The 25731-nt window shown below is 36.1% G+C and overlaps 1 protein-coding gene across 12 annotated transcripts in view; it reads left to right on the forward strand.

Moving 5' to 3' along the window:
* The window catches only part of ANKRD44 (ankyrin repeat domain 44), a 344653-nt gene that overhangs the window by 295264 nt on the left and 23658 nt on the right, over positions 1 to 25731 (forward strand). For all 12 annotated transcript variants that reach the window (XM_031960264.1, XM_031960265.1, XM_031960267.1 and 9 more), the window contains 2 exons: positions 12391 to 12462; positions 19503 to 19704. In XM_031960264.1, the coding sequence (XP_031816124.1) occupies positions 12391 to 12462; positions 19503 to 19704 (274 nt within the window). The remainder of the gene's footprint in view (positions 1 to 12390; positions 12463 to 19502; positions 19705 to 25731) is intronic.

Here is a 25731-nt window from a genome sequence, read left to right on the forward strand (position 1 = left end):
AAGCAGGACTGCAAAGATGTTGTTAAGTGTGTCCATCAGTTTAAATGAGGCAGCAGCAATGGTTATTCCCTCACATTCAGAATTGTCTTACTCCTCACCGGTACCTCTTGTATTCCTTGACTTCCTTCAAGACTCAGCATTTCTACAGGAGGCCTTCCCTTCTTAAATTTAAGGTTACTTATGTATGTATATATCTTCATATGTATCTTGTATATATTTATTTATTTAGATATTTCCTCTTCCTTAAGACTGACTTCTTTGCAGTCAGGAAATATATTGCCTTTTTTTTTTTTAATATTCCCAGTGCTTTGCACAGTCCCTGGAACATTGTTAACTCTTAATAAATGCTTATTACTTTATGGATTAAAATAAAGAAATTAATGTGATATATGTGGAAGAGATCTGAGTTCTAATCCCAGCTCTCACTTTAATTCACCCTGTAATCTTGAGGCCACTTAATCTCTCTTGGCCTTAGTTTCCTGAACTTGAAAATGACAATAGAGAGGACCCTGCAGGCCCCTTCCAGCTCTGATATCCATTGAACTTCAATAGGCAGCAACTAATTTTTTTTTATTTTAAAAAACTGACTAAAATAATTTTTATGACATATGACAGAGAACAGTCTCTTAGTCTTTGTGATATATACTGGACTATTTGATCCCTTAAGCAGAATATAAATTATGAATCTCATGGGTGTTGTTGCTCACACAGAGAGACAATATGATGTAATAGAAAGAGAATTGGACTTAAAGTCAGGAGAAATCTGGGTTTAAATCTTGCCTTGGACTTTGGCTGACCACAAGCAAGTCACTTTTTCTGAGTTTGTTTCTTGAAGCATTCATTAAGCCTTTCCTATGAGTCAGGTACTACGGTAAGTGCTAGTAATACAAACATATTAAATCTTATAGTATAATAATATCTTGCCTTCAAGGAACTTACATTCACTTTAAAAATGAAAGATAATAGTACTTGTAAAACCTATCTTACATGTCTGATATAATCAAACAAAAAATCAGTGAATGAAAGAAAAAATCTGTTTTAAAACTTATGTGCCAGGTATTATGCTAAACGATGAGGATACAGAGTCAGTCCCTGACTTATAGGAGCTTACATTCTACTAGAAGAAGATAACATACTTCTTACTTAAGAAGTTAGATAACAACACTCCTTCATAGGAAAGTGATAACCAGGAAAGAAAGTTTGAATTCTGGCAAGGTTCAGTAGGGAGAAATACCTACACTAGGTCAGGCAGACAGTGAGATGAAGTATAGGGTCAATAGTAGATATGACAGGTAAAGTGGTCCAGTTTACATATAATTAGGCACCAATCAACTGGGTTGGGCTCTAGAGCCAGTGCCAAAGATGAATGAATTAACTTTCCTATGGGCTGAAAACATAGCTTCTGAAAGACTGAGGTTTGGAGACCCAGATCTCTGGTCCATATATCTAAAAGCACTTTGAAAACCTTAAAGTACTATAGAAATTATTGTTATACTATAATCATCAATATAGTTCTAACTAAAGTAGATGCTGGTCTCCAAACTGACATCTCTCCCTCGTCACCCTACTATCAAAATAGCCTTCTTTGCATGCTATTCCTCCAGGGCTGGTAGATTAGTCTAAAATAAAAATAGAAAAGCTCTTCTGAATCATTAATATTCATTATTGAAAAATCTTAAATGAAACCACTGATCTTTAATTTTTAAACCAAAGATTAAAACTGATAGCAATCTTCTAGATATTAGTGAACATTTCAATATGAAATATATATTTCCAAAATTAAATGTAATTAGATTTAAGTAATTCAGAATTAAGAAAATGGGACATAATACAATATAGAATTGAATTATCAATAATGCAAATATATTATGTTACATTAATTTCAAAAGATCCACACAGTCCTGAACCGTCACATTAAAGAAATAGTGAGTACTATTATTTTTGGAAGAGACCATAGGAAAATTGTTTTGGATATTTTTTGGTTAGAGAAAATTATTCAAGTGTACTTTCTGCCTTTGAAATATTCTGGAAAACTCAGGAGGTAAGTAGCAATGGATGTGAAATTATGATCCCACACTTGAAATTTTAAATAGAGATGTCCAATTTTTTGTTTTTGTTGTACTGAAATTTCAATTTAATATTGCTAAAGCCAAGAGCGATGACATCTATCATCCCTTCCTATGTGGATGTTTTGGAAGCACCTTTGAGACTAAAACTAAAGATTTCTGTCACTAGCAGTCACAGTGAACACTTTTGGTATGCTCAGATGTTTTCGCAATGATTGCTAAAGATGACATTAGACAAAATGTTACAGTCACATATTAAATAATGAATGCAAAATAAGCTCGTGTAATAAAAATGCATAATGATTTTTTTAAAGCTTAATTCTTTTTTTTAAAAATTTTAAGTGGCTTCTGAAATAATCCTTTTCAACTGTTTCAACAAATTAACTTATGGAACTAGTCATTCTAATTTTAATAGTCATGATTTTTTGGTGTCATTTGTTTGTTTTTGGTCTATTTCTTTGGTGTGGTGATGAAGAACTTTTTCCAATATCGCTTGACAATTGTTTTGCAATGAAAAGTTTCTTGGGGGTGCTGAGGGATCCAGTGATTTGCCCAGAAAAACAAAACTAGTATATGTTCAAGATGGGATTTGGCAGGCTGCCAAGGTCAGCTTACTTCCACTAGGCTAAACTGCCTCTCAATGTTTTATAATTTAAAGTAATCATTTACTTATTTAAATTATTTTCTTCTTAAAACACTGAAGGTTATGATCCCTGTATTTCAGTCTTGTTATCTCAATAGACTTCTTGATAGGTGTGAAGTATTCCTATTGAAGTGATGCTTGGTTTTTGTGGTTGTTGTTAAATTTAGTATCATGAGTGGATAAGCCAAAAAAGAACCTTAAATCATCTGGTCCAGCTCCCTTATTTTATAGATAAGAAAACCAAGACTTATTGAGTTGAAATGAACTAATATTCACACCCAATTTCTCAGCTTTTATATCAAGTGCTGTTTCCATAGTAGCACATTGTTTCCTTTCAAAAGTACCTTTGACAGAATCATAGAAAGTATTGTAAGATATTTTAGAAAGATATTCTTCCAACCTCCCACCAAGTAAAAGGGATCTCTGTAGCAGCATCCCTGGTAAATTGTCATCTTGCATCAGCTTAAACACATGCAGTCACAGGGAAGTTACCACTCAGCCCAGAAAATAATACATCAGCTCCATTATCTTTTATCAGTTTGCTTTTCTTCCTTGTGATGTTGTAACATTGAAAACATTTTTCTTTAAGAGCATAAAGCTGATTCATCCTTACTTGCTGAGAAGTAGAAGCAAGAAAATTATTTTTAATGGCATATACCACATTTAAAAGTGTTCCAGTATTAGGAAAATGTTGTATGTATAATCAGCCCTTGAAAATCTCACATGTTTTTTGAGGGAGCTTTACAGAAAATTTTGTCAGACTCTCCGTAAAGTCATCCTGTGGCCTTCAGGACTGCATTTTAGCCTGGTAACCCTGAAAAGTCAGGAAATGCATACAACTAAGACAAAATCATTTGGATGATTTGTGTATGAATTGTGCTCTTGCTGCTCATATCATGATGGCTATTAGTAACCAACATGTAATGGCACAACAGTGGGGAGAGTCTTGACCCTTTCTGTGTTGACAGAATTAAGTTGGCAGCCAGCATTTTCATTTCTCTCTCATGCTCATCATTAACCTTACGTGTCATATCCCTGCAGAGCACTTCTGACACCATTTCATGACATCCATGAAATCTGATCACATTGCCCAATGATGTCTCTGATGTTGTACTCCAGCAGGCTTACCAAGTCCAGCACATTCTGCCTAAGGAATGGATCATTGCCCATGTAAAGGTCTTAAAATTGGGCAAGCACAGCCTTAACAGTATCATCTCAGTAAAGACATATAATGCGTTTGTTTTCATTCTAGTTCTGAGGACTGTTGTCTTTTCATTTTTAAACACAGTCCTTCAAACACATAATTAAGAAAGAAGGTTCTTTTGCCACTGTTCTGCTATTTTTTCCAGGGCTATTAGAAATTGCTGTCATCAGAGTCAATGTCATAGTGTTACTTTGCTATTCAGTTTGTGTCAGATCTTGTAATTAGTATACCTTAATTACTTCCCTTCTCATAATCTATGATTCAGCCAAACTGACCTTCTTGCTGTTCCTTAATACAAAAATTTTATTCCCTACAGCTATCCCTTTTCAGTAGCTATCCCTTAGCTTGAAATGCATTCTCATTTCTGCCTTCTAGAATTCCTTGTTTTCTTCAAAATTCTGTTTGAGACACTTTCTACATGAAGTGTTTCAGATTTCCCTCAGCTGCTAGTGTTCTTCTCTCAAAAAACTAACTGTGAACTTCTTTTGTGCTTCCTTATTTATGTGATTATTTTCTTTCCTGATGATAGAATGAAAACTTCTTGAGGATAAAGAGTCTTTCATTTTTGTCACTGTGTTCCCTTCCTTACACACTTCCATATTTAGTCACTCTGAAATTATTTTATCTCATAATCTTTTATCATCATGTTCCTATCTGTCTTACCATCCCTTCTTCGTCCTCCTCATGACTTAGTCTAATCCCACCATCCCTCAGTTCTTTTTTTTTTTTAATTTAATAGCCTTTTATTTACAGGTTATATGTATGGGTAACTTTACAGCATTAACAATTGCCAACCTCTTGTTCCAATTTTTCACCTCTTACCCCTCCACCCCCTCCCCTAGATGGCAGGATGACCAGTAGATGTTAAATATATTAAAATATAAATTAGATACACAATAAGTATACATGACCAAACCGTTATTTTGCTGTACAAAAAGAATCAGACTCTGAAATATTGTACAATTAGCTTGTGAAGGAAATAAAAAATGCAGGTGGGCATAAATATAGGGATTGGGAATTCAATGTAATGGTTTTTAGTCATCTCCCAGAGTTCTTTCTCTGGGCGTAGCTGGTTCAGTTCATTACTGCTCCATTGGAAATGATTTGGTTGATCTCATTGCTGAGGATGGCCAGGTCCATCAGAACTGGTCATCATATAGTATTGTTGTTGAAGTATATAATGATCTCCTGGTCCTGCTCATTTCACTCAGCATCAGTTCGTGTAAGTCTCTCTAGGCCTTTCTGAAATCATCCTGTTGGTCATTTCTTACAGAACAATAATATTCCATAATATTCATATACCACAATTTATTCAGCCATTCTCCAACTGATGGGCATCCACTCAGTTTCCAGTTTCTAGCCACTACAAACAGAGCTGCCACAAACATTTGTGCACATACAGGTCCCTTTCCCTTCTTTATGATCTCTTTGCATCCCTCAGTTCTTTCCCAAGCCACCAGCCTTGCACTAAGTACACTCTTCTTCCTTCCTTCCCTTGACCCCTTGAGGGACCACTTTAACTTTGTACAGTCCTTCACACTCAAGTCTCTTGCCTCTTTGTCCTGGTATTGGTCATGCTTTAGCAATCCCCAATTTTGTATTACTTCTACCATATACCTCCTTTTCTCCTAGTCACTTAAAAATTTTAAATCCCATTCCTTCTGCAGTTTACATTCAGCTCATTTACAAAGGCTTTAGATGTCTTGGCCTTGGAAGGAGTTTTTTGTGGAGATGGAGAGAAGCATGAAACCATGCTCACCAGGTTCACTACAGAATTGATGAACCCTGCATAGCAAGCCAGTCTTTTTACATCTTCTTAATCAATTCACTATTCCACTAACCACAATATCTATTCCAAAACTCTAGAAATGACTATTTTGTCCCAGCAAACTGAATTAATTTTAACTCAGGAATCATTTGAACAAGATTTAATAATTGTCACACTACACAATTAATTCATACTTATTTTTGTGCTTTATTAAACTAAGGATGAATTGAATTTAGCAAATATTAAGCATCTACTGAGTTAAAAGCATCAGATGAGGCCCTGGGGATACAAAGGCAGAGAACAAAAAACAGTCCCTACCCTCAGGGAATTTAAATTGTAATAAGGAAATTAAACAAATAAGTGCAAGATAATATGAGAAGAGAAAGAGCACTTACAACTTGAGTGATTGAGAAAGACATCTTGCTGTAAGAACATCTGAATTAAACAGTGAAAGAAACTAAGGATTCTGAAGTCAGGTAAGGAATGACTATATCCCAGGGCTGTGGGAGAGCCCATAAAAAGACATTGAAGCAGGAGAAGAAATATCAATTCTGAGAAACAGAAAAAAAAAAACAAAAAACAAAAACAAAACCCAGTTTGACTGGAAAATATAGCCAGATAAAAGGTGTCTGTAAAAAGAAGCAGAAGGCAGGTTGTGAAAGATTTGAAATAGCAAACTGAGAATTTTTGGTATCTTGTTTATACTTGAATATTATCTTAGAGGGAAAGCCGGGAAATTATCATTGATTAGATATATACTAGCATTGTGCTAAGTACTAGGTATACAAATATAAATTTAAAAAATAGTCCCTACCATTGAAGAGCTTACATTCTCATGGAAAAAAACAACGCAGAAAGGAGAGTTGAAAATGGGGTAGAGTTGGAGTAAAACCAAGCCCCAGAGAATCATGGTGTCTAAGTCTAGAAAGTCAAAAGCATGTGCCATAAGGGAATGAAGGTTGACTAGCCTGGACCTCTCTGCAGAATCAGTGCCCCAGGAGGAATTCAACAATATGAGAAGGGGACCTGCCTGCCACAGGGATGTTCTAGGGTGAGGAGACCCCAGGAGCTATGGGAAGTTCCATGGCAAGGTAGCAGCTGAGGGATGGTGGCAAAGTCCAGGAAGTAGAGGCAATGGAAAACAATTGAAATTTCTTAATCAGGGGAATGGCTTGATCAAACTAAGAAGCTTATTTGGGCAATTGTTAGGAAGATGGGATGGAGAAAGGAGAGACCAAGGATCCAATTTAGGGAAACTATTATTATAGTTCAGATAAGAGATGATAAGGGTCGGAACTAAGATCCTGGATGTGTGAAATAAAAGCTAGGGATGAAGAGCTGTTTCCAAGATAGAACTGACCAGGCTTGACAACTGTTTGAATGTGAATGGGGATGGAGAATGAAGAACTGAGTCTAACACAATTTTGAATTTGTTGGTTCCCCAAACAAACATGAAATTGTGTAAGATTTAAGGGATAGTTTAAGGAGAAGAGAGCATGATTTCTGAGTCTGAAAAGGCTAGCATTCTTCAATAGGTTATCAGTTCAACTTCAATATCTATCTCCTAAACAGGTTTTCCCATGTCTACTGCTTCCCTATTTCAGTCCATCCCTAACAAACCTGTCTTATGCACAGATCTGGGCAAGTCACTTCTATGTTTCCATGCTTAAAAATCTATTACTCCTCATGGTAAATATGAGGAAATCTGTTTAGGAAGCCAGATAGTAATAAGAACTTGTATTAGAACCGTGGGAGTGAGAATAGAGAGGAGGATTCTGATGCAAGTAATATATTGCTGATCACGGATATCATGGATAATCACCATGTAGATCTAAAAAAGAAGGGACAGAAAAGAGGCAAAATAGCACCAAAATTTCAGAGTTGGAAGAAGGTTTGAATTCTAATGCCATAGACAAAAACAATAAAGTCAAAAGGAAAAATAATTTAAGATTTAAGGGGAAAAGCTATTTTTGGACATGTTAAATTTGAGGTTTTTGGTAACAAATGTAGGTGATGTTTTGTATAAGTCTGGGCTCAAGGGAAAAGTTAAAGCTGGGACTACAATTATAATGAGTGAGAGAAGTTCACCAAATACCTCCCATATGTGAGTTCCTTAATTTGACCTTCATGACAAACCTTTGAAGTAGGTACCATAAGTCTTATGATCCCTCTTTTAGAAATTAGGAAACTTAGATTCAGAAAGAGATACTAAAGGACTTGTCCATGGTCACAAGACTACAAAACTTCTTCCTGACTCCAAGCTTAACTCTCTTTTTCCCTTTTTCCTTCTTTCCTTTCCCCTCTTCTCCCTTCTGGACCCAGCCTCACACTGAATTAGAGGTGAGTTTGAGCCAGAACCTATCAGGCTTCTAAAAAGATGCAGGCCCCTCACTATAGCACTGGATGATGAGTTGGATTACAAGGTGTAGGGTTCCTGCCTGAATGGTATTTCATTCTTAAACACTGCAATGTGGAATGTGAAAGAGAATTCCAAGCCTTGCTGCCAACTTTCCAAAGACTCTAGTCTGCATCCAATTTTTTGTAGCCCTAAAGCTTCTTAAGGTTCCTCTCAATCTTTACTTCTCCAAAATAAATAATCTGACTTTTTTACTTTTCTTTATAAATTTTACTTTTCAGTACTCTAATTATTATCTCTCTGTTTCTCTCTGTCTTTCTCACTCTCTATCTCAGTTCTCTCTGTCTATCTCTGTCTCCCTTTCTCCCTCTCTGTGTCTCTCTCTGTCTCCTCTCTGTCTCTGTCTCTCTGTCTCCATCTCTGTCTTTCTGTGTGTCTCTCAAGTTTGTCTTGTACTTGAGTGTCAGAGCCCAATATTTTATTGAGAGCGTAAACAAGTTGAACTAGGATGAAGAACATTATAGTGGGAAAAACTTTGAGTCAGAGGATTCTATAGTTATAATGAGTGAGAGAAGTTTGCCATCTTCAAATTCTTCCACTGATAACAAGTAGGAAACCTTGGACAAATAACACAATTTCCCAGGGCCTCACTTTCCATCTCTATAAAATAAAAGATCCTGACTAAATGGCCTCTTTGGTTCCTTTCAGCTTTGTGTCTATAATCCTTAGGGATTTGTGGTGAGGAAAGCACTTTTCAATCTGATAGCATTGTAGACATGAAATTTCTTGTTATAGTTCTAGTAGAAATGATACTATTAGGAAAATACATTTCCTGTGATGCTTTAGATAATGGAGAAAGCACTCCCTTCCCCTATCTATCCTCAAAAAAATAAGAAAAGAAAAGGGGGAAGAGAAGTTTTCAAGAGAAGTTTCTCAAGAGAAAGAGGTGTCTTTTAGGGCAAGCAGTGGAAGGTTCCTAAACCAAAATAGAATTTGTGATTCTAGACTCGGCAGGAAGACAAAGATAATATATTGCTGAACAGAAGTCCTTGAGGCTTTTGGAGCCATATGACATCTGTGGAAGTTGTACCAACTTAATTAAGTTGTATAGATGAACAAGTCTCTGACAGACACAGATTTGAGGATTATAATGTAACTACAAAGTGTACTGAGATTGAGAATGCAGAAATGACAAGGACATTGCCTCAGAAGTACCTGGACAACATAATCAATATTCAAACTAACTTTGTATGTTCCTGGGCAAGATAGTTTCTCATGTAGTTAGGCTGTGCATGTTAGCCCAAGGAGTTGTACTAATTTTGAGAAAGTCAAGGGCTCAGAGCAGAGAATGTATTATAAGTTGTTCTATATGCAATCATACTACATATTGCTATGCAATATATTCTAGCATGTGATCCATATATATGTATATGTTAAATTGTAAGTAACTGTAATTTAATGAATTTTGTGTAATACATACCTAAAACCTGTACATGTGTACTAGTTTCGATTACAGGGACAATAGATTCTTTAACCAGAGAACAACATAGTAGAGATGACTTTGACAAGAAAAGACTATATCTCCCAGAATGCTATGGGAAGACAGTATTTGCAGAAAGCACTAATTAACTGTGGCTAAGAGGAAAGGGAACCACGTAGAATAAAAAGGGATAGAGAAAGATTTCTGGTAGAATAGCAGGTACAAGAATCTATTGTCTTTAAGGTAAATAGTAGGTTCCTAAAATGATCTAGGATCCACAAGAACCCTCTATGCAATATCCCCCCATCCTGGAAAAATCTAACCTCTCCCCCAAACCCCCAAACCTTTTTTAGGTTTGCGTGATAGTGATGCAGAAGAAGAAAAGAACAGGGGCAACAGTAACCCAAATGATGATTCATATTTCCCCTGAACTTTTAAAAGATATTTAACCCTTAAATTTGAAGTCTTAAGGGAACATAAAATAGATCCCACCTCATTACCTCCCACCTTTACAAATCTTTACAATTTATGATTTTTAAACCAATAAAAGTAATTGAGACAAATTCAATTACAAGGGAGGGAAAATGGTGGAAGAGAAGGGATATTTTCATGTTGTGTATATATATATATATCCATATATATGTAAGCATATAAATATTTCTATATGGGTGTGTATGTATATACATAATATGATTAATATAAGATTTGCAAAGCTCTTTTAATGATCTTACTTTCCTCTCACAAAAACTCTGAGAGGCTGGTGTGATTATTAGTTCTATTTTATAGATGAAAAAACTAAGGTGAACAGGCGGTAAGCAACTTTCCTAGGGTCACACAGCTGAGGCAGATTTGATTGTAGACCTTTCTGACTCCAAGTTTAGTACTCTATCCATTGCACTATCTAGCTGCCTCTGACTAAGTAGTTTGAATTTGCAATTGACTTTTTACCAAGTGAGATAACATCTAGTTCTTTAAACCCTCATCTGGGAAGTTTATCACTTGGAAGAAAGTGAATGAAGAGAGAATGACATTTTGATTTTCTCTTATAGTCGAGTTATTGAGACCCCATGGTGGTGAAATACAATGATCCCTAGCTTAGGAACAAAGGCAGAGAAGCTAGGACACCTTTGACTCAGCTGAGAAGGATCTATTATTTCTTCCATCCCGCCTTGCCCCAGGGAGGGATGAACCCTTTGTAAGCCTTATTTGATAACTGTAGGGAACCAGAGAACTTCCAAAGCAAACACAGACAGTATTCTTTCAGGACTCTATTCTAAGAACCTTTGTACATTGAACTGTGTTTTATTGTAAGGTTCTCCTGCAATTCCATCATACACACACACACACACACACACACACACACACAACTCTTCAAAAAAAAAAAAAAGAATGCTAAGTGTTTCTAAAGAACTTTGACTCTGACAAAGAATGATCAAAGTATTTATTTGTAGGGTGAAAGGACTCTATTAAAAAATAAATCTTCTGGAAACATGCCTGGAATGTTGCTATAAACAGTATATTGTATTCTTGTCCTTGTTCATCATGTTTATGATGGTAGATAAAGTGATTCTGTTTTCCTTTGATTAAAAAGTTCAAGCTAGGACAGGATTTGGGTTGGTACAACAAGGTCAATTCCCGGAAGCCTTGCAGGTGATAATGCTGCAAAAAAACAAGACAGAAGAACAGCTGTCCCTGAATTCTATCAGAGGCCAGGCTCATTTCAAATGTTTATGAGAGTTTTTCCAAAGGTATCTGTGACCAAGCTAAAATTAAATGTATTCTCGTTATATTAAGAAATCCAAGATAGTTAGAAGTTCCAGATTCTGTTTGAAGGCATTCATTCAGTCAAAAAAGAAAGAAAACCACAACACAATAAGACTTATCAATGTTCCAGTGCTGTTATTGTGATTATATCTATTGTATTTTTCTCAATTTTTAAAATGATCATTTTAGTTGCTAATTTTACATAAGTTTGAAAGGTCTGCTCTAGGTGCAAATGACAATCATTATTCTTTCATTATTGTGCTTTGTCCAAAGTTCATTAAAGTCCTTTTAAACTCAACATTGATATTTTAGGTTGTTGATTGCTGTATATCATAATAGAAAGCTAAGTGAATGTGTTGGTTTGTGTTTAAAAGACAGTCTTTTTTGAATTGGAGATATTGATCCTTGATAAGATAAGTAAGCTTAAATTCAATTCAGCAAGTACTTATTATGTACCTACCATGTTCAAGGTATTATGCTAAAATTGGGTGATAATCAGCTATGCTGGACTTGGTATTCCTAGCCATACAGTGATCCAAGACAGTTCCAAAAGATTCATGATTCACAGAAAGAACTAATAGACTGTATATTGTTTTTTGCTTATTTTTTTTTGGTGGGGGGTTCTTTGTGTTTTTTTTCTTTTGTTCCATATCTTCTTTCACATCGTGACTAATGTAAAAATATGTTTAATATGATTGCACATGTATAACCTGTATCAGATTGCTTGCTGTGTTAGGGAAGAAAAAAAAAGGAGGGAGGGAGAAAAACTCGGAACTCAAAGCCTTATAAAAAATGAATGTTGAAAACTATCTTTACATGTAATTGAAAAAAATAAAATGCTATTTACACACACACAAAAGTCACTGTGTTGAGGAAAAATGAAACTATCTCTGCTCTCGAGTAGCTTATATTCACTTTCCATTCTAATGTCTTTAAAGTTTTCATTTTAGGGGAAGTTTCACTGAATTTCTCCAGCCTCAAACAAGATGAAGCATTACTTAATTTTTTGAAGCTCTTTTCCTTCTCTACACCAATGTTAACATTCAGGAAATAGAATTTTATGTTAATGGGAAGATTAATGGGCCACTCTTCTCTTTCTGTCTCTGCAGCTTTTGGAAAGAACCAACAACAGTTTTGAGGAATCAGACTCCAGTGCCACAAAGAGCCCCCTGCACTTAGCTGTAAGTGTAATTATGTCAGTAATTTGCCTATCACAGACAATTAGACGTTTCTTTTAAGCTTTTAAAATTAATGAAACCTGAAACTATGTTTTAATAGAGGAAACATAAGTTTTAAGATGACATTTCATCTAACTCATTTGAAAAACTAAGTAGCCTGTGATGTCTAACAATGAAACAACATTAAATATTCAATATTAAAATTAATCCATATGTGTGTACACATGTGTACATGTGTTTATATGTATGCATGCCCATGTATGTAATTTAAGGTCAGATAGATATTGTAGCACGGTAGATAGAAAGCCAACTATCAAGACAACAGAATTTGTCTACCTCTGACTGCATGTCTCTGAGTAATTCATTTACCTTTAGATAACTCTGCAGGACTTTAAGTTACTGAGAATGTGCCTAGTTGCATTTTTAGAAGGAGTTTCTTCCCTTTGCCAATGATAATGCAGGTCAATTCCTTAAATTCTTGAAGGTTTAACATAGGTGTAAACTCACAGAAACACAAAGACTAGTACAATTAATTGTGCTTCAACGTTCAAAGTCTTATACACACACTGAGAAGTTATCAGAACATTCAGAACATGCACAATAGATTTCAGTACAAATTTGTGAGAATAAGGTGAAATATATATGTTTGGAGTAGCTTGCTCTTCCTGCTACTTGAAAGCAGAATTTCAGAGGTGTATTGCAAATCCCACTACTCACACACTTCTTATCAAGGAGCTCTTTTCTCTCATGTATTCTTTAAGGTTCTCTCTTTTTCCACAAAACAGTCCAGGTCAATAAAGTCTGTCCCTTTAGGTTCCTAAATGCTACCAATCTTCTCTCTATGTCTTTGTTTCCTTATTCCCAGCTGACCACAGAAAAGGAAATAACTCCAAATAGCACATAACGCCTTTCAAGTTTTTGTTCATGAATAGGTTTAATTTAATACTTTCTCCTTTGTTTGTTTGTTTTTTCTTTTTGTAGACTGAGCCTCCCTAGCTCTCCCAGAATGTAAATACAAGGGTAGAGGACACTCCAGAACCAGACCTTCTCTGTTTCTGATTTGGGCTCATTTACTTCTCTTTAGACAATCTTTTAGCCCCCTTTTGCCCAGTATTTCACCATATTGATACAAGACATTTTCTCTGCTGAGTTTTAATCCCTTATTATTAAATGCCTGTTGAACATTTCAAACTGACTATCTCAGAGTCAAGATTGATCTCAAGATTAATGTGTCCAACACAAAACTTATTTTCTTTCTCTATAGACCCAATTCTCCTCCAAACCTCTAGATTTCCATCAAAGGTACCACTATTCTTCTCCTCCCTTCTTGTTCTATCCATTCCTCACCCTGACCTCCAATCTGCTTTAATTCTATGTTATATCATTTATTCATTTTTGTTTATATTGAAGGAAATCAAGAAGGAAAGGAAGCAAAAGCAAGAAGGAGAGCCAGTTTATTCAGGGTCTACTTGGATATTACATATGAGTTATAAAAGAAGTGATCCTTAACTTTCTGTCTCCCTTAATGATCTCTGTCTGATTAAAAATAAATAAAAAATGTTCACTCTGTCTTTAGTGGGGATGGCAGAAGGGGAAAGTATCTAGTCCTCTACTTAGACTAGTCACTCAGTAAATGCTTTTCTATTAACTTGCCCCCCAAAAAAGGTTTGATGCCTCTGTACTTAGTAAAACCCAAAGACTTATATGGGCAGTTTGATAATAACTTTAAGTGACTAACTCATTTTGATTATTATAAATACTCAAATTGAAGCTTACATGAATTGGTGCTAAGTGAAGTGGAGTAGAACTGAGAGAACATTGTATCCAGCAACAACAAGTTTATGTGATGATTAATTCTGCTGGATGCAGCTCTTTTTCAACAATGAGATGATTCACACCAACTCCAATATACTTGTGATGGAGAGCCATCTGTACCCAGAGAGAGAATTGTGGGGACTGAATGTGGATCACAACATAGTATTTTCACTTTTTTTGTTGTTTGCTTGCTTTTTGTTTTCTTTCTCATTTTTTTTCTCCTTTTTGATCTGATTTTTCTTGCGCAGCTTGATAAATTTGGAAAATGTGTAGAAGAATTATACATATTTAACATATGTCTAGGGGAGTGGTGGGAAGAAGGGAGGGAAAAAAATTGGAACACAAGGTTTGGCAAGGGTGAATATTGAAAACTATCTTTGCATATATTTTGAAAATAAAAAGCTATTATTTAAATATAAATACTCAAATTAACTATGAAGGACATAAAAAGGAAGATGCTATCTGCATCCAGAGAAAGAACAAATAAACAGAAGTCCATCTAGAGTGGTTTTACATACACACACACATATTTGTATTTAATAGTAGCTGTCTCTGGGGTGGGAGAGAGAAAGGAATGAAGGGAAAAAAGGGGGGATACTTAAAGTGACAGGGTACAGGATTATGTGTTTATATTAATATGCACAGCCCCTAAAATAATATCTATCTAAAATAATTCATTCATTTGTCAGCCATTTACTGAGTACTGTGCTAAGTTTAAGAAGATTGAGGGGGTACAGAAATGACTAAGACACCCGCCCAAACTTCACAAAGCTTAGTAGCATACATTAACATATCTAGATATGTAATCTGAATTGTGTGCAAATAAACACTTAGAATTGAGGGCATGATTATTGGGTAGTCATCTATTTGACAAGCATTTATTATATATCTTCTGTGTGCAGAATACTGTGCTGATTATTAGTGAGTAATACAAAATGTGAGTATTGTAGTTGAATGAATGAACAATGAATAAGCTAAATGTTTTGGGGGAGGAGAAAGGGCATTTGGGGAGTTTGATTGAATGTATAAGTACTGAAGTTCCTTTTTTAGTACCAGCTATTAGTGCCATTTTCCTCCCCAATATAGACTTCTTAGGGCAGTCATCCCTTTTTATTCTATTAGGGGTGACTTTAGGAGGCATATAGAATTATCATTCTCCTAAATAAAGCATTAATAGTCATTGTAGGACTCAATTTGGAAGATTTGCTATCTAGAATACCAATGCATAACTATTATGAGATGATGGAGGCATTATACCCTAGGGCATTAAAATCACTTGATGTCCTTTAGCAATACAGAAAGGGTAAGCAGGTGGCAAACTGGATAATTTAATGATGGACCTGAAGTCAGGAAGACTCATCTTTCTGAGTTGAAATCTGACCTCCAACACTTAACTAGCAGCTCACTTAACCCTATTTGACTGAGTTTCCTTATCTATAAAATGAGCTGGAGAAGGACAGGACTGAAACAACTGAACCACAAGAGCAGTGTGGAAACAACATTCAACCTAGTCAGCAAGAAGAACTACCTAATATAAGAGGTTACCATCATGGAGGAGTAGGAGGATTTTTTTTCCATTCTTCTATGTCTCCCTGGCTTCCCCAGGCCACTCTCAGATGCCCCACAGAGCAGGGCAGTTTTTTTTGCATGTGTGACTACTCCACTTACCCCTTTAATTGAGCACATACTTGATGCCACTTGTCAAGTATTTGCTTGAGCTGCAAAAATTGCAGCTATGTTACCATGTGCTTTCTCTCACCAATAAGTCAGAGTTTGTATGCTTTTTCATGAAGTTAAGTGAATTCCAGAGTCTTCAAAAAAATTCATTATTTTTTCTCAGTTTTTTTAATCATTTAGTAGTTAATGCTTAATAAATTTGAAACAGGGAAATATACTGTAAAAAAATATATACATAGAGTAAAAGTCGAGAGATATGGGTACTTCTCCTGGTTCTACCTTTAATTAGCTACGTGATGTTGGAGAAGTCATACAATTGCTATGAGCCTAAGAAGGAGAAAAGACATCAAAATTGGTAGTAGTCATATCTTCTGTGATTTAGGAAGTTGGGGGGGGGTTAAGAGGCAGAGGAGAGGAAGGAGAACATTCTGAGCATGGCAGACAATTTGTTCAAAGATATAGATATGAAAGGTAGTTTGTAATATAGGAGGAACACTAATAGGTCAATTTTGGACAATGTAAAGTATACAAGGGAATCATATATAATAAGCCTGGAAAAGAAGGTGAAAGCCAAAATTACGGCAGAGAAATTTATATTGCAGGAACAATAAGGAGTCACTTATCAGACATGATCTGACCTGTGCTTTAGAAATATTACTTTGGCCACTATGCTGAGCTTTAATTAGAGAGGAGAGAGATTTTGAGGCAGAGAGAAGAATCTGGAGGCTGTTGATGCGCTACAAGTAAGACGTGATTAGGAGCCCAAAGTGTGAGTGAAAAGAATGGGATGGGGAGGAAGGCAAGAGATGTCATGGCAGTAGAATTAACAAGACTTGGTAATTGAATAGATATGAATGGGGTGGGGAAAATCATGGGGAATAGTGGATGGAAAGGGAAGAATTAAATTTGCAAATGTGAATTACTAAAAGAATAATGATGCCCTCTTCAGAAAGAGAGGATATAGGAAGTGAGTGGAATTTAGGGAGGATAGGATATAATGAGTTCTGTTTTGGAAATGTTCCCTCAAGGCACATTATTCATGGTGACAGGAGGAGGGGGATATGTTCCTAATATCTGTATCTGCTGCAAGTGATTGTGATGAGGGCATTTTTAATCGCTATACAACTGTTAAATATTCAACTTACATGGCTGTCTTCCTAGGTAAAAGCAGAGCTAAACAGAGCTTATTCATGTTCTATAATAAGAGGTAGAACATTTTTTAAATAGGGTATTGCTTAATGTAAACAATATTAGTACATTGCTCCTAATTCCTATGAGGTCCTTTTAACACTAATCAGTCTTGGCCTTTTGAGCAAACAAAATCCTATCCCAAAGGTAGTATAGGCAGTTGGAAACAATACAGAAAGTATGGATCTCTGCTGGCCAGTCCACTGCTGCAGTCCACTAATGGGCTTCAACTTGAATAGTGGGAGAATCTGGGGAGAAGTTCTAACTCCCATCATGGAAGCAGGCTTGATAGTTTATAGAACAATGGGCTTGCAGTAGCTAAGATATAAGTTCAACTCCTGTCTTAGTACTTGATATGGTGAATCACTCAACCTCTCAATCTGTTTCTTCATTTATAAAATAATGATAATGTTAATATCTAACTCATGTGATTTTAGTGAAGGTTAAATGAGTTTATAGCAGCAAAGTATACTGCAAAATTTAAAATGCTATTTAAAGCCATTATTACTATGAAAAGGTTCTCTTCTCTCCTTTCTTCCCTTTTCTTTTTCCAGGTTTTCTTCACTCCCCATTTCTTTTTTCCTCTCGTGGTATGGGCTTCTTCTCTTGATGAGGTAGGGCAGAGTTCAAGTTCATGGGAGGAAATTAATTATACATGCTTTGTACCTTAGCAAGGGGCAAATCTTTGTTTTTTGACTTGAGAAAGAAGGCAATTGATTCCGTATTCTTTTTAGGGAAATTCCTAAAGGCAAAGTCTCTAGGAAGAAACTGACATGTAGGGGAGCCATCAATATGTATATCATGTGGACTTCTACCCAAAGTCTTTCTCTCTCTCCCTTCAGGGGCTTCTCCCTGAAGAGAATCTGAAATTATCCATCTTTTTTGTCTGCATTTTCATTCTTGAAACTGAAAGGCAGAAGATAAAGCTCTCTTTTCTTCCAAACACACTGTCAAATAATCAGTCTCCTTCAATGAGGAGTCTTGTGTAAGTAGCCTTGAGGACCTGGTTGGCTCACAAGTATGAGAGAGAATATGAGACCTGGGCAACCTTTAGTTACATGTTCTTGGATTATTAATCAATCTAACACTAGTTTTCCTAAGCTTTAAGAAGGGAATCATATTACCTTCCATCATTCCCTTTCAGTTTTTATGAAGAAGACTATTTGTAAACTCTAAGACTATTATAGAATGTGAATTATTCAAGGAACACAGATATAGAACTAAAAGAAAACTTGGAACTCATTTTATAACTAAGTAAACAAAAGTCTGAGGTAAATTGACTTGCTCAGGATCTTATAAGTAGACTTATTTATAGGTAAATAGCTACAGAAGGAATTTGAACTTAATAATATTTGCAAAGTATATTAATAGCACTTGAAAATTGCCTTTTTAAATATTCAATGCTCTTTCTGTGAAAATAATGATTTTAAATGCTATGGGTTTCCTTAGAGTCTCAAAAGATTACAATATGGCTCAAATTCTGTTCAGTTACATTAAGCACCTTAGATATGCATAAGGGAGACAAAAGTTTTGGTTTTTTTTTTGAAAGGACAGTGGTCTTGCCCTTGCAGAGTTTATATGATTTTAAATTAAGAGTATGCTAAATTGAAGGATCAGATTTTTTTCCTCTCCTCCCTCTCCACACATTATAATTTTAAAAAATAAAATAAAACCTCAGACCAAAAAAAAATATATCCTACTGGTATGAGTCCTATAAGCATGTAGACTGACTCCCACACTTATTTAGCTAATATAATCCTTTGGGGAAATGATTTATTGATATAGGAGAACTAGAGTTCCCCTTATAACTTTAAAATACTATTTTTCTTGTGTTCAAATAGTAATTGTAATGGAATACAAAAGCTCCTTCCAAGGTTGCTATTTTGGGGCAGTAGTATTGTTTGTTGTAAGGACTACAGTTTGGGAGTCAGAGGACTTAAATTTTTGTGTAACATGCAAGTTATGATAAAAACATATGTACTATCTTTGTCACGGAATGACCATGGGGAAAAGCATTTTCCATAAATGTTCAAGTCCTAAACAAGCATGACTTGTCATGATACTTTAGTAAATTCTTACATGTTCTTACAATGTTCTTCTTGTTCAATCATTTCAATAGTGTCTGATTCTTTATGGCCTCATTGATACTGGAATGGTTTGTCATTTCCTTCTTCAGCTCATTTTATAGATTAAGAAACTGATGCTAGTTAGTGTCTGAGTCTAGCTGTGAGCTCTGAAAAATTGGTCTTCCTGACTCTGGGCCCAAGGCTCTGCCTGTTGCGCTGCCCTCCAATGCTCTCTCATTGGGTTGTGCATTATTGAGGTTGGCTTGTTTCTGAAATTCTTTGCTTACATCTTAATAGGCCTACAACGGCCATCATCAAGCCTTGGAAGTACTTCTGCAATCCCTTGTAGACCTGGATATCAGGGATGAAAAGGGCCGAACAGCTCTGGATCTAGCAGCCTTTAAAGGACATGCAGAATGTGTGGAGGCGCTCATCAATCAAGGAGCATCCATCTTTGTGAAAGACAATGTCACCAAAAGGACCCCACTTCACGCCTCTGGTAGGTGCTGTCTTTTCTTGGGAGAGGAGGGCAGGGGATATAGGATGGGAGAAATTGTCTAAATAGTGAATTGATTGGTTACTCTGGTTATATGGCTTGCCTTGTGGTTGGTGTAAGCTTTTTGTCAGCTTCTCTTGTCCCCAGAGGAATCAGTTCTCTTTCTCTGTTCAGATCTTTTCTATTTCTGGTAATTTTTTTTGTTTTTTTACTTTCAGGTAACAGTTATAAAAAGAACAGTAAGGGAGTTGCTTAGCACAGTATGGGATAATAATAACACCCCTTAGAACTCATTGAGTGCTTTCACTTTACAAAGCACTTTACAGATATTATTTTATTTCATCCTCTGGGAAATAGGTGCTAGCTCTCCCATTTTTGTATGGGGAAACTGAGGCTGACAAGTATTTGAGCTCACTAGATTTGAATGTAGATGTACCTTGCTCCATATCTAATACTTTACCCACTACAATGCCTTAAAGACAATATGCATAGCCCCACAATGTCTATATACCTAATGCTTAGTGGATAATGAAACATATTTAAGAAATTAATACAAGAGAGAGGTATCAGCAAGAAAAAAATAATGTTAAGGCAACTAGGGGATTCAGTGGATAGAACCCTGGGACTGGAGTAAACGACTTGAGTTCAAATCCAGCCTTGGGAAAGTCACTTAACCTATGTTTGCCTCAAGCCACTGAAGAGGGAAATGGCAAACCATTCCAATATCTTTGCCAAGAGTCATGAAGAGTTGGACACAACAGAGTAGCTGAACCAATGTGCCAGGAACTGTGCTGAGTCTTTACAAATAGTTCCCCATTTGAACCCCACAACAATCCTGAGAGGTAGGTGCTAGTAGTATCCTCATTTTGTAGTTGAGGAAACTGAGGCAAACAGGATAAGTGGCTTGGTCAAGGTCACAGATATCTCAAGTTGGATTTGAACTCGGGTCTTCCTGACTCCAGTCCTAACACTCTTATCTAATGCACCATCTAGCTGCCTGAGTTTGTAAGGGGCAGGAGTGTATAACTGAACTATATAGATGGAGAGGTTTCTATGTCCCAAAGGAACAGCAATAGAAGGGACCACAACATTGTCTTGTCCATGAAGAAGATTGTCTAATTAGAAATTGGGGTGCCACAAAGAGTGAGGAAATAAAATTGGCTAGAGAAGTATATTACAGCCCATCCTAGCCAGGTGGAGGAAATAGATTGTGTATTCCTAGAATAATTCCCAGAAGCAGAAATGACAAAGACAAGGGATTCCCAAAATCTGAGTATCTTCTAGAAATCTAACTTTACTAAAAACAAAATAACTGATAAATTCTTGCTCTACTTTGCTAAGAGTTGCCTCCCTGCGAAGATTAGGGAGGTAATAAGGACTCTGGACCCAATTCTGAGTAATTTAATTAAAAAATTCAATAAACACTTATTAAATACCTGGTATGTATCAGAGGTGAAGCTTATTGGAGTTCTTATAGCCACTTCTCATGGATTTTTGTACAAAGCATTCCTTTGTTAAGGGATTGAACTAGAATGATCTCTAAGGTACCTTAAAACTCCAAAGTCCAAGGGAAACATCAGGATCTATAAAACAACTTTTAAAACTAATTTTTATTGTCACCTTTTTTATTACACCATATTCAACTGTAAAATCATCCCTCTTTCAGTAAGTTGAAAGTTTTTTTTTTTTTAAGGTAAAAAAAAATCCCACCACTTCAAAAAAACTTACCAATACATTAACTGTATCTGGCACTATTTGCAATCTTTCTTTTTTATTATCCATCTTCCTCACCTCAGTGAAGGGAGGGGGGAATATTTTTCAACTCTTCTCCAAAGCAAATTTGGTTATCATTATAATTATACATTATTAGAAAGAAAACTCTATTCCCTGTTTCCTCAGGATTCACAATAAACATCCTTGCTCCTCTCAAAGAAAAAAAAAACTTGTCAAGTTATATATTTTTTAAATATTAAAATATAAAGTATGTTAAATAAAAATTTTGTAAGAAATTTGTCATTAGACCAATTAATGTATTTCCTTAACAGCTTAATTGTTTAAAGTAACTTTTATTCTGATTTTTTTAACCTTTCGATGCAAAAGAGTTTATAAAATTACATTACTATTGTGCTACATTAAATAGTTAATAACTATTCACCTTTTCTGGATCTCAGTTTTCCTCATATAGTTCTAAAGCGCTGATCCTGTGATGTTATTTTTTGGAGGGTTTCTTTTTCTGTTAATGTGATTGCTAATTAAAATTTTAGAAATATGGGGCAGGATAAAAGAAAATGAAATGAAAGATCCTTTAACTTAAGTATCCCATAACTGCAGGTTTCTTGGGCTGATAAGTGTCTGATATTCTTCCTTTGATCTTTAACAATGTATATGCTTGACTCAGAAAATTAATTAAGAATAATAATGTCACATCAAGGATCATAGAATATAAGATCTAGAAGGGAACTTAGAATTTATTTAGTGATTGATAGCTACTGTCTCATTTGTTATTTTACAAATAAAGAAACTGAGGCCCAGGGATGCTAAGTTATTTGCTCAGAGTCATACAGATGGCAAATGCTAGAGTCATGATTTGATTCACAACCTATGGCCCCAATCCAATATATTTTGCACTTTAATCTGGTGTTGATGTATGGCACAGCTAGCACAACCACCCCAGCCTCCCAATTCCCTTTCATTGTATTCTTTTCATAACAACACCATATTTACTTCTGATGAAAAGTGGGAACCGAAATCAATATTCAAATGAAGGAAGTTGATCAAAGACTTTTAAGGGTCTTGAGACTTTAAAAATGCTAAATCCTGCTTTTGCTTAATTAATTAGGCCTTAAGGAATTCTTATAGTATTTGATTACAGAACTTTCCAGATGAAATACAATGGCAACTATCTGAAATGTTGGGATGAAAAAACCCTGGCCCTTCTTTAATTTACTGCTTTTTGATAAATTTTCATAATGGAGAGGGAGGATTAAGATGTGAACTCTTTAGTACCTAGTGCCATTAGGGTATCAATTTTCAATTCAGAAAAATGTTCAGATTTTGCTTTTGACTTTAGCTGTGTGTATCTGGATGAACTGTTTAAACTCTCTGAACCATAGTTTCTTCATATTTCAAGTGAGGATTACAACCACAGAGCATAAAGCAAGAAGACATATATAAAGTACTTTTGCAAATTTTAACATACAATATACATGTCAGTCATTATTAGTTATTTCTTCTTTTCCCCCACCACCATACATTTCCTAAGCGTTCTTTGTATTGTAAAATTAAGATTTTTTTGTTGTCTTCTATTTCTTGTTGCTTATTCCTAAATCAATTATACTTAGTCACTAAATAAGTCAAAACAAAGATTGTATTTTAGATATAGAAAACAACTGTTTTAAACAGGTAAACATACAGGAGAATGTTTCCACATTTGTTTAGGTTGTGATCCGGGAGAGACCTCTAGTGGCCATGGGGATTCAATACACTAGGGCTTAGTTCCATCATTAGCTGTCATTTCATTCTGTTCCATACCAAATGTCTCCATTGAAATACAATTGCTGCCTGGGGCCTGCTTCAAATTACTCTCTCAGCACCTCTTAAAATTCCCCTAGCATGTTCATTTTATATTGTCATCTCCGGTGTTACAGGAGGGGACATGGGAGGCCTTGAGAGGTATTCTGGGTGTTCACCTAGGGCACAGGTGACTATTGGTCACAGTCTTTGAACAATGCAGAACAGTTTAGACAGGGAGAGAATGGCCTCCTCAAATGGCCTGACATAAAGTCATATTCTATATAGCAAAACTGAAGAAATTAGAATTTTCTTAAAGACAAGTGGAAAGGGGTAGTCCATAGGAAGGACAAGACAATTCTATCTGGCTATTCAGCAGCAGTAAGTGGATCTACTGGTACCTTCTGGAGGGCCATGATGAACTTGGCTCAAACAGCCCTCTTCAGCTTTGTACAGAGAACAGAGACTGTACAATAGGAGTCTGTTTTGTTCAATGCTACATTGAATGAGAATGGCAGGATTATAGGTTTAAAATTTTTCCCTTGCTCTTTTTTCATAACAATCTTTTATGATTGGAGTAGATCGTAAGTGGAGAAAGAATTTCAAATTAATGCAGAAGGAAGGAGCCCGTCAAAATACACTATTCCTCTGTTTCTGTGAAGCTATCGCCTGAGCTACTTTAGCTGTCAGGCGGTACTGCTGACAGTTTTCTCTCTGGCATACATTAAGCCCTGTGGGTCTTTGAGATGTTATTGAATCTTTCATCAGAAGGGCCTGGTTTGAGAGCTCAAAAGGTCTATGATTCGATCATCATGAATTACACCTCTGCTCCACCAATGCAAGTTGCCATTCTTCTGAGCCTTGGCAGCTCTGAGTCTTAGCAAATAGTTCTCTTAAGTTGCTTTTGCTAAAAATAAATAAATAAACAATCTATCATCAGGTAGACAATCTTGTGACACTTAGCTTAGGTGGGAAGGGGAAACAAGAAGTAGCCTAAGGAGGGTCTATGTGGGGCAATACACCAGACCATAAAAAGCTCCTCCTGTGACATCTGATGCCTTTGCAAAGAGCTTAATGTAAACTTCAGAGTGATGGGAGTTTAAATTCCTCTGTGTTTACAGAGGGATATAAAGTTTTTAGCAGAAAAATCCTATCCTGGCAGAGAAAGTGAATAAGGTCTTGTTAAGGAAATAGATAAAGATAAATCTACAGAGAATAGTCACTAGAACTAAAAGGGATTGGCTTGCTTAAGTAGAGAGAATTTTACCTGAATTGAAGGAAATCAGAGAAGCCAAAAGGCTGATATAAAGAGGGAAAGAAAGCATTTGAGACTTGAAGGGAAGCCAATGAAACTGCCTAGAATTGGGAGATGGAATGTTTTGAGTGAGGAACAAGGAGCTCAGAGGTATTGTAACTTAAAGTATGTGGGAGAGAAAGTTTATTGGTGTAGGTAGACCAGAAAGTGTTGTGGGGTTAGGAAGGGTTTTGAACACCAAAGGATTTATATTTGATCCTGGAGGTAACAGTGAGCCACTGGAGTTTAATGAAGATCCTCTTTGTGGTGAACGAATTGGGGTGCAGAAGTATTTGTGACCGGAGGACCCATCAGCAGGCTATTTCAGAGGTCCACTTGTAAGATGATGGCCTGTACCAAGGTGACCACGGCAGTGTCAGAGGAGAGGAAGTATATGTGAGAGAAGTATTGCAGATAAAATTGAAAGGTTTTGGCAACAGATTGGATACAGGAAGGAGAGAGAAAATAAGGAGCTGAGCCCGACCTGGGTTGGGAGCATAGGGAGAACATGGTAGTGCTTTCAACAGTACTAAACATGTTAGAAAGGAAGGGATGATTTGAGGGAAAAGATGAGTTCAGCTTTGGACATGTTGAATTTACTCAACCTCTACTTTAAGAAGTCTAATAGGCAGGTGGAGATGTAAGATAGGGCAAGAGGTTAGGGTTGGAGAGAAAGATTAGAGAATCATCAGCATGTGAGAATTGATGAGAAAACCAACTGAAGTAATAAAGAAGGAGAAGAAAAGAAGGCCTACGACAAAGCCCTGTGGGGTAGCCATAGCTAGCAGTTCATACCTAGCAGGTGAGTCTGGATGAAACTCCAGCAAAAGAGACTGAAGAGTGCCTACTACAGAGAGGTGGGAGGAAAGCCAAGGGAGAGTAGTTTCATAAAAACCTAGAAAGAACAGAATATCAAGGAAAAGTGGAGAATCCTCAGTCAAAGGCTGCATTACAAGAGGAAATGAAATGGAATCACCCATTGTAAATGATCTTCTCCAAAGGCTGAGCCACAAAAGGGAGAGGAGATAGGGAACAATAGATAGCAAAGATGGGTGAATCAAGTGAGGGTTTTTTGAAGACAGACGAGGTATATGCATGCTAATAGACTGTAAGAGAGTACTCTAGATAAAGAGATATGCAAGTTAGTCTTTTCAAGTCTTCCTGACTCTACTCCACTACCTAGCTGCTCCAATACAGAAGTAACAGGTGCAGGTCCACTGGCCATC

This window comes from Sarcophilus harrisii, chromosome 3, assembly GCF_902635505.1.
Source record: "Sarcophilus harrisii chromosome 3, mSarHar1.11, whole genome shotgun sequence".
Classification (NCBI taxonomy): Eukaryota; Metazoa; Chordata; class Mammalia; order Dasyuromorphia; family Dasyuridae; genus Sarcophilus; species Sarcophilus harrisii.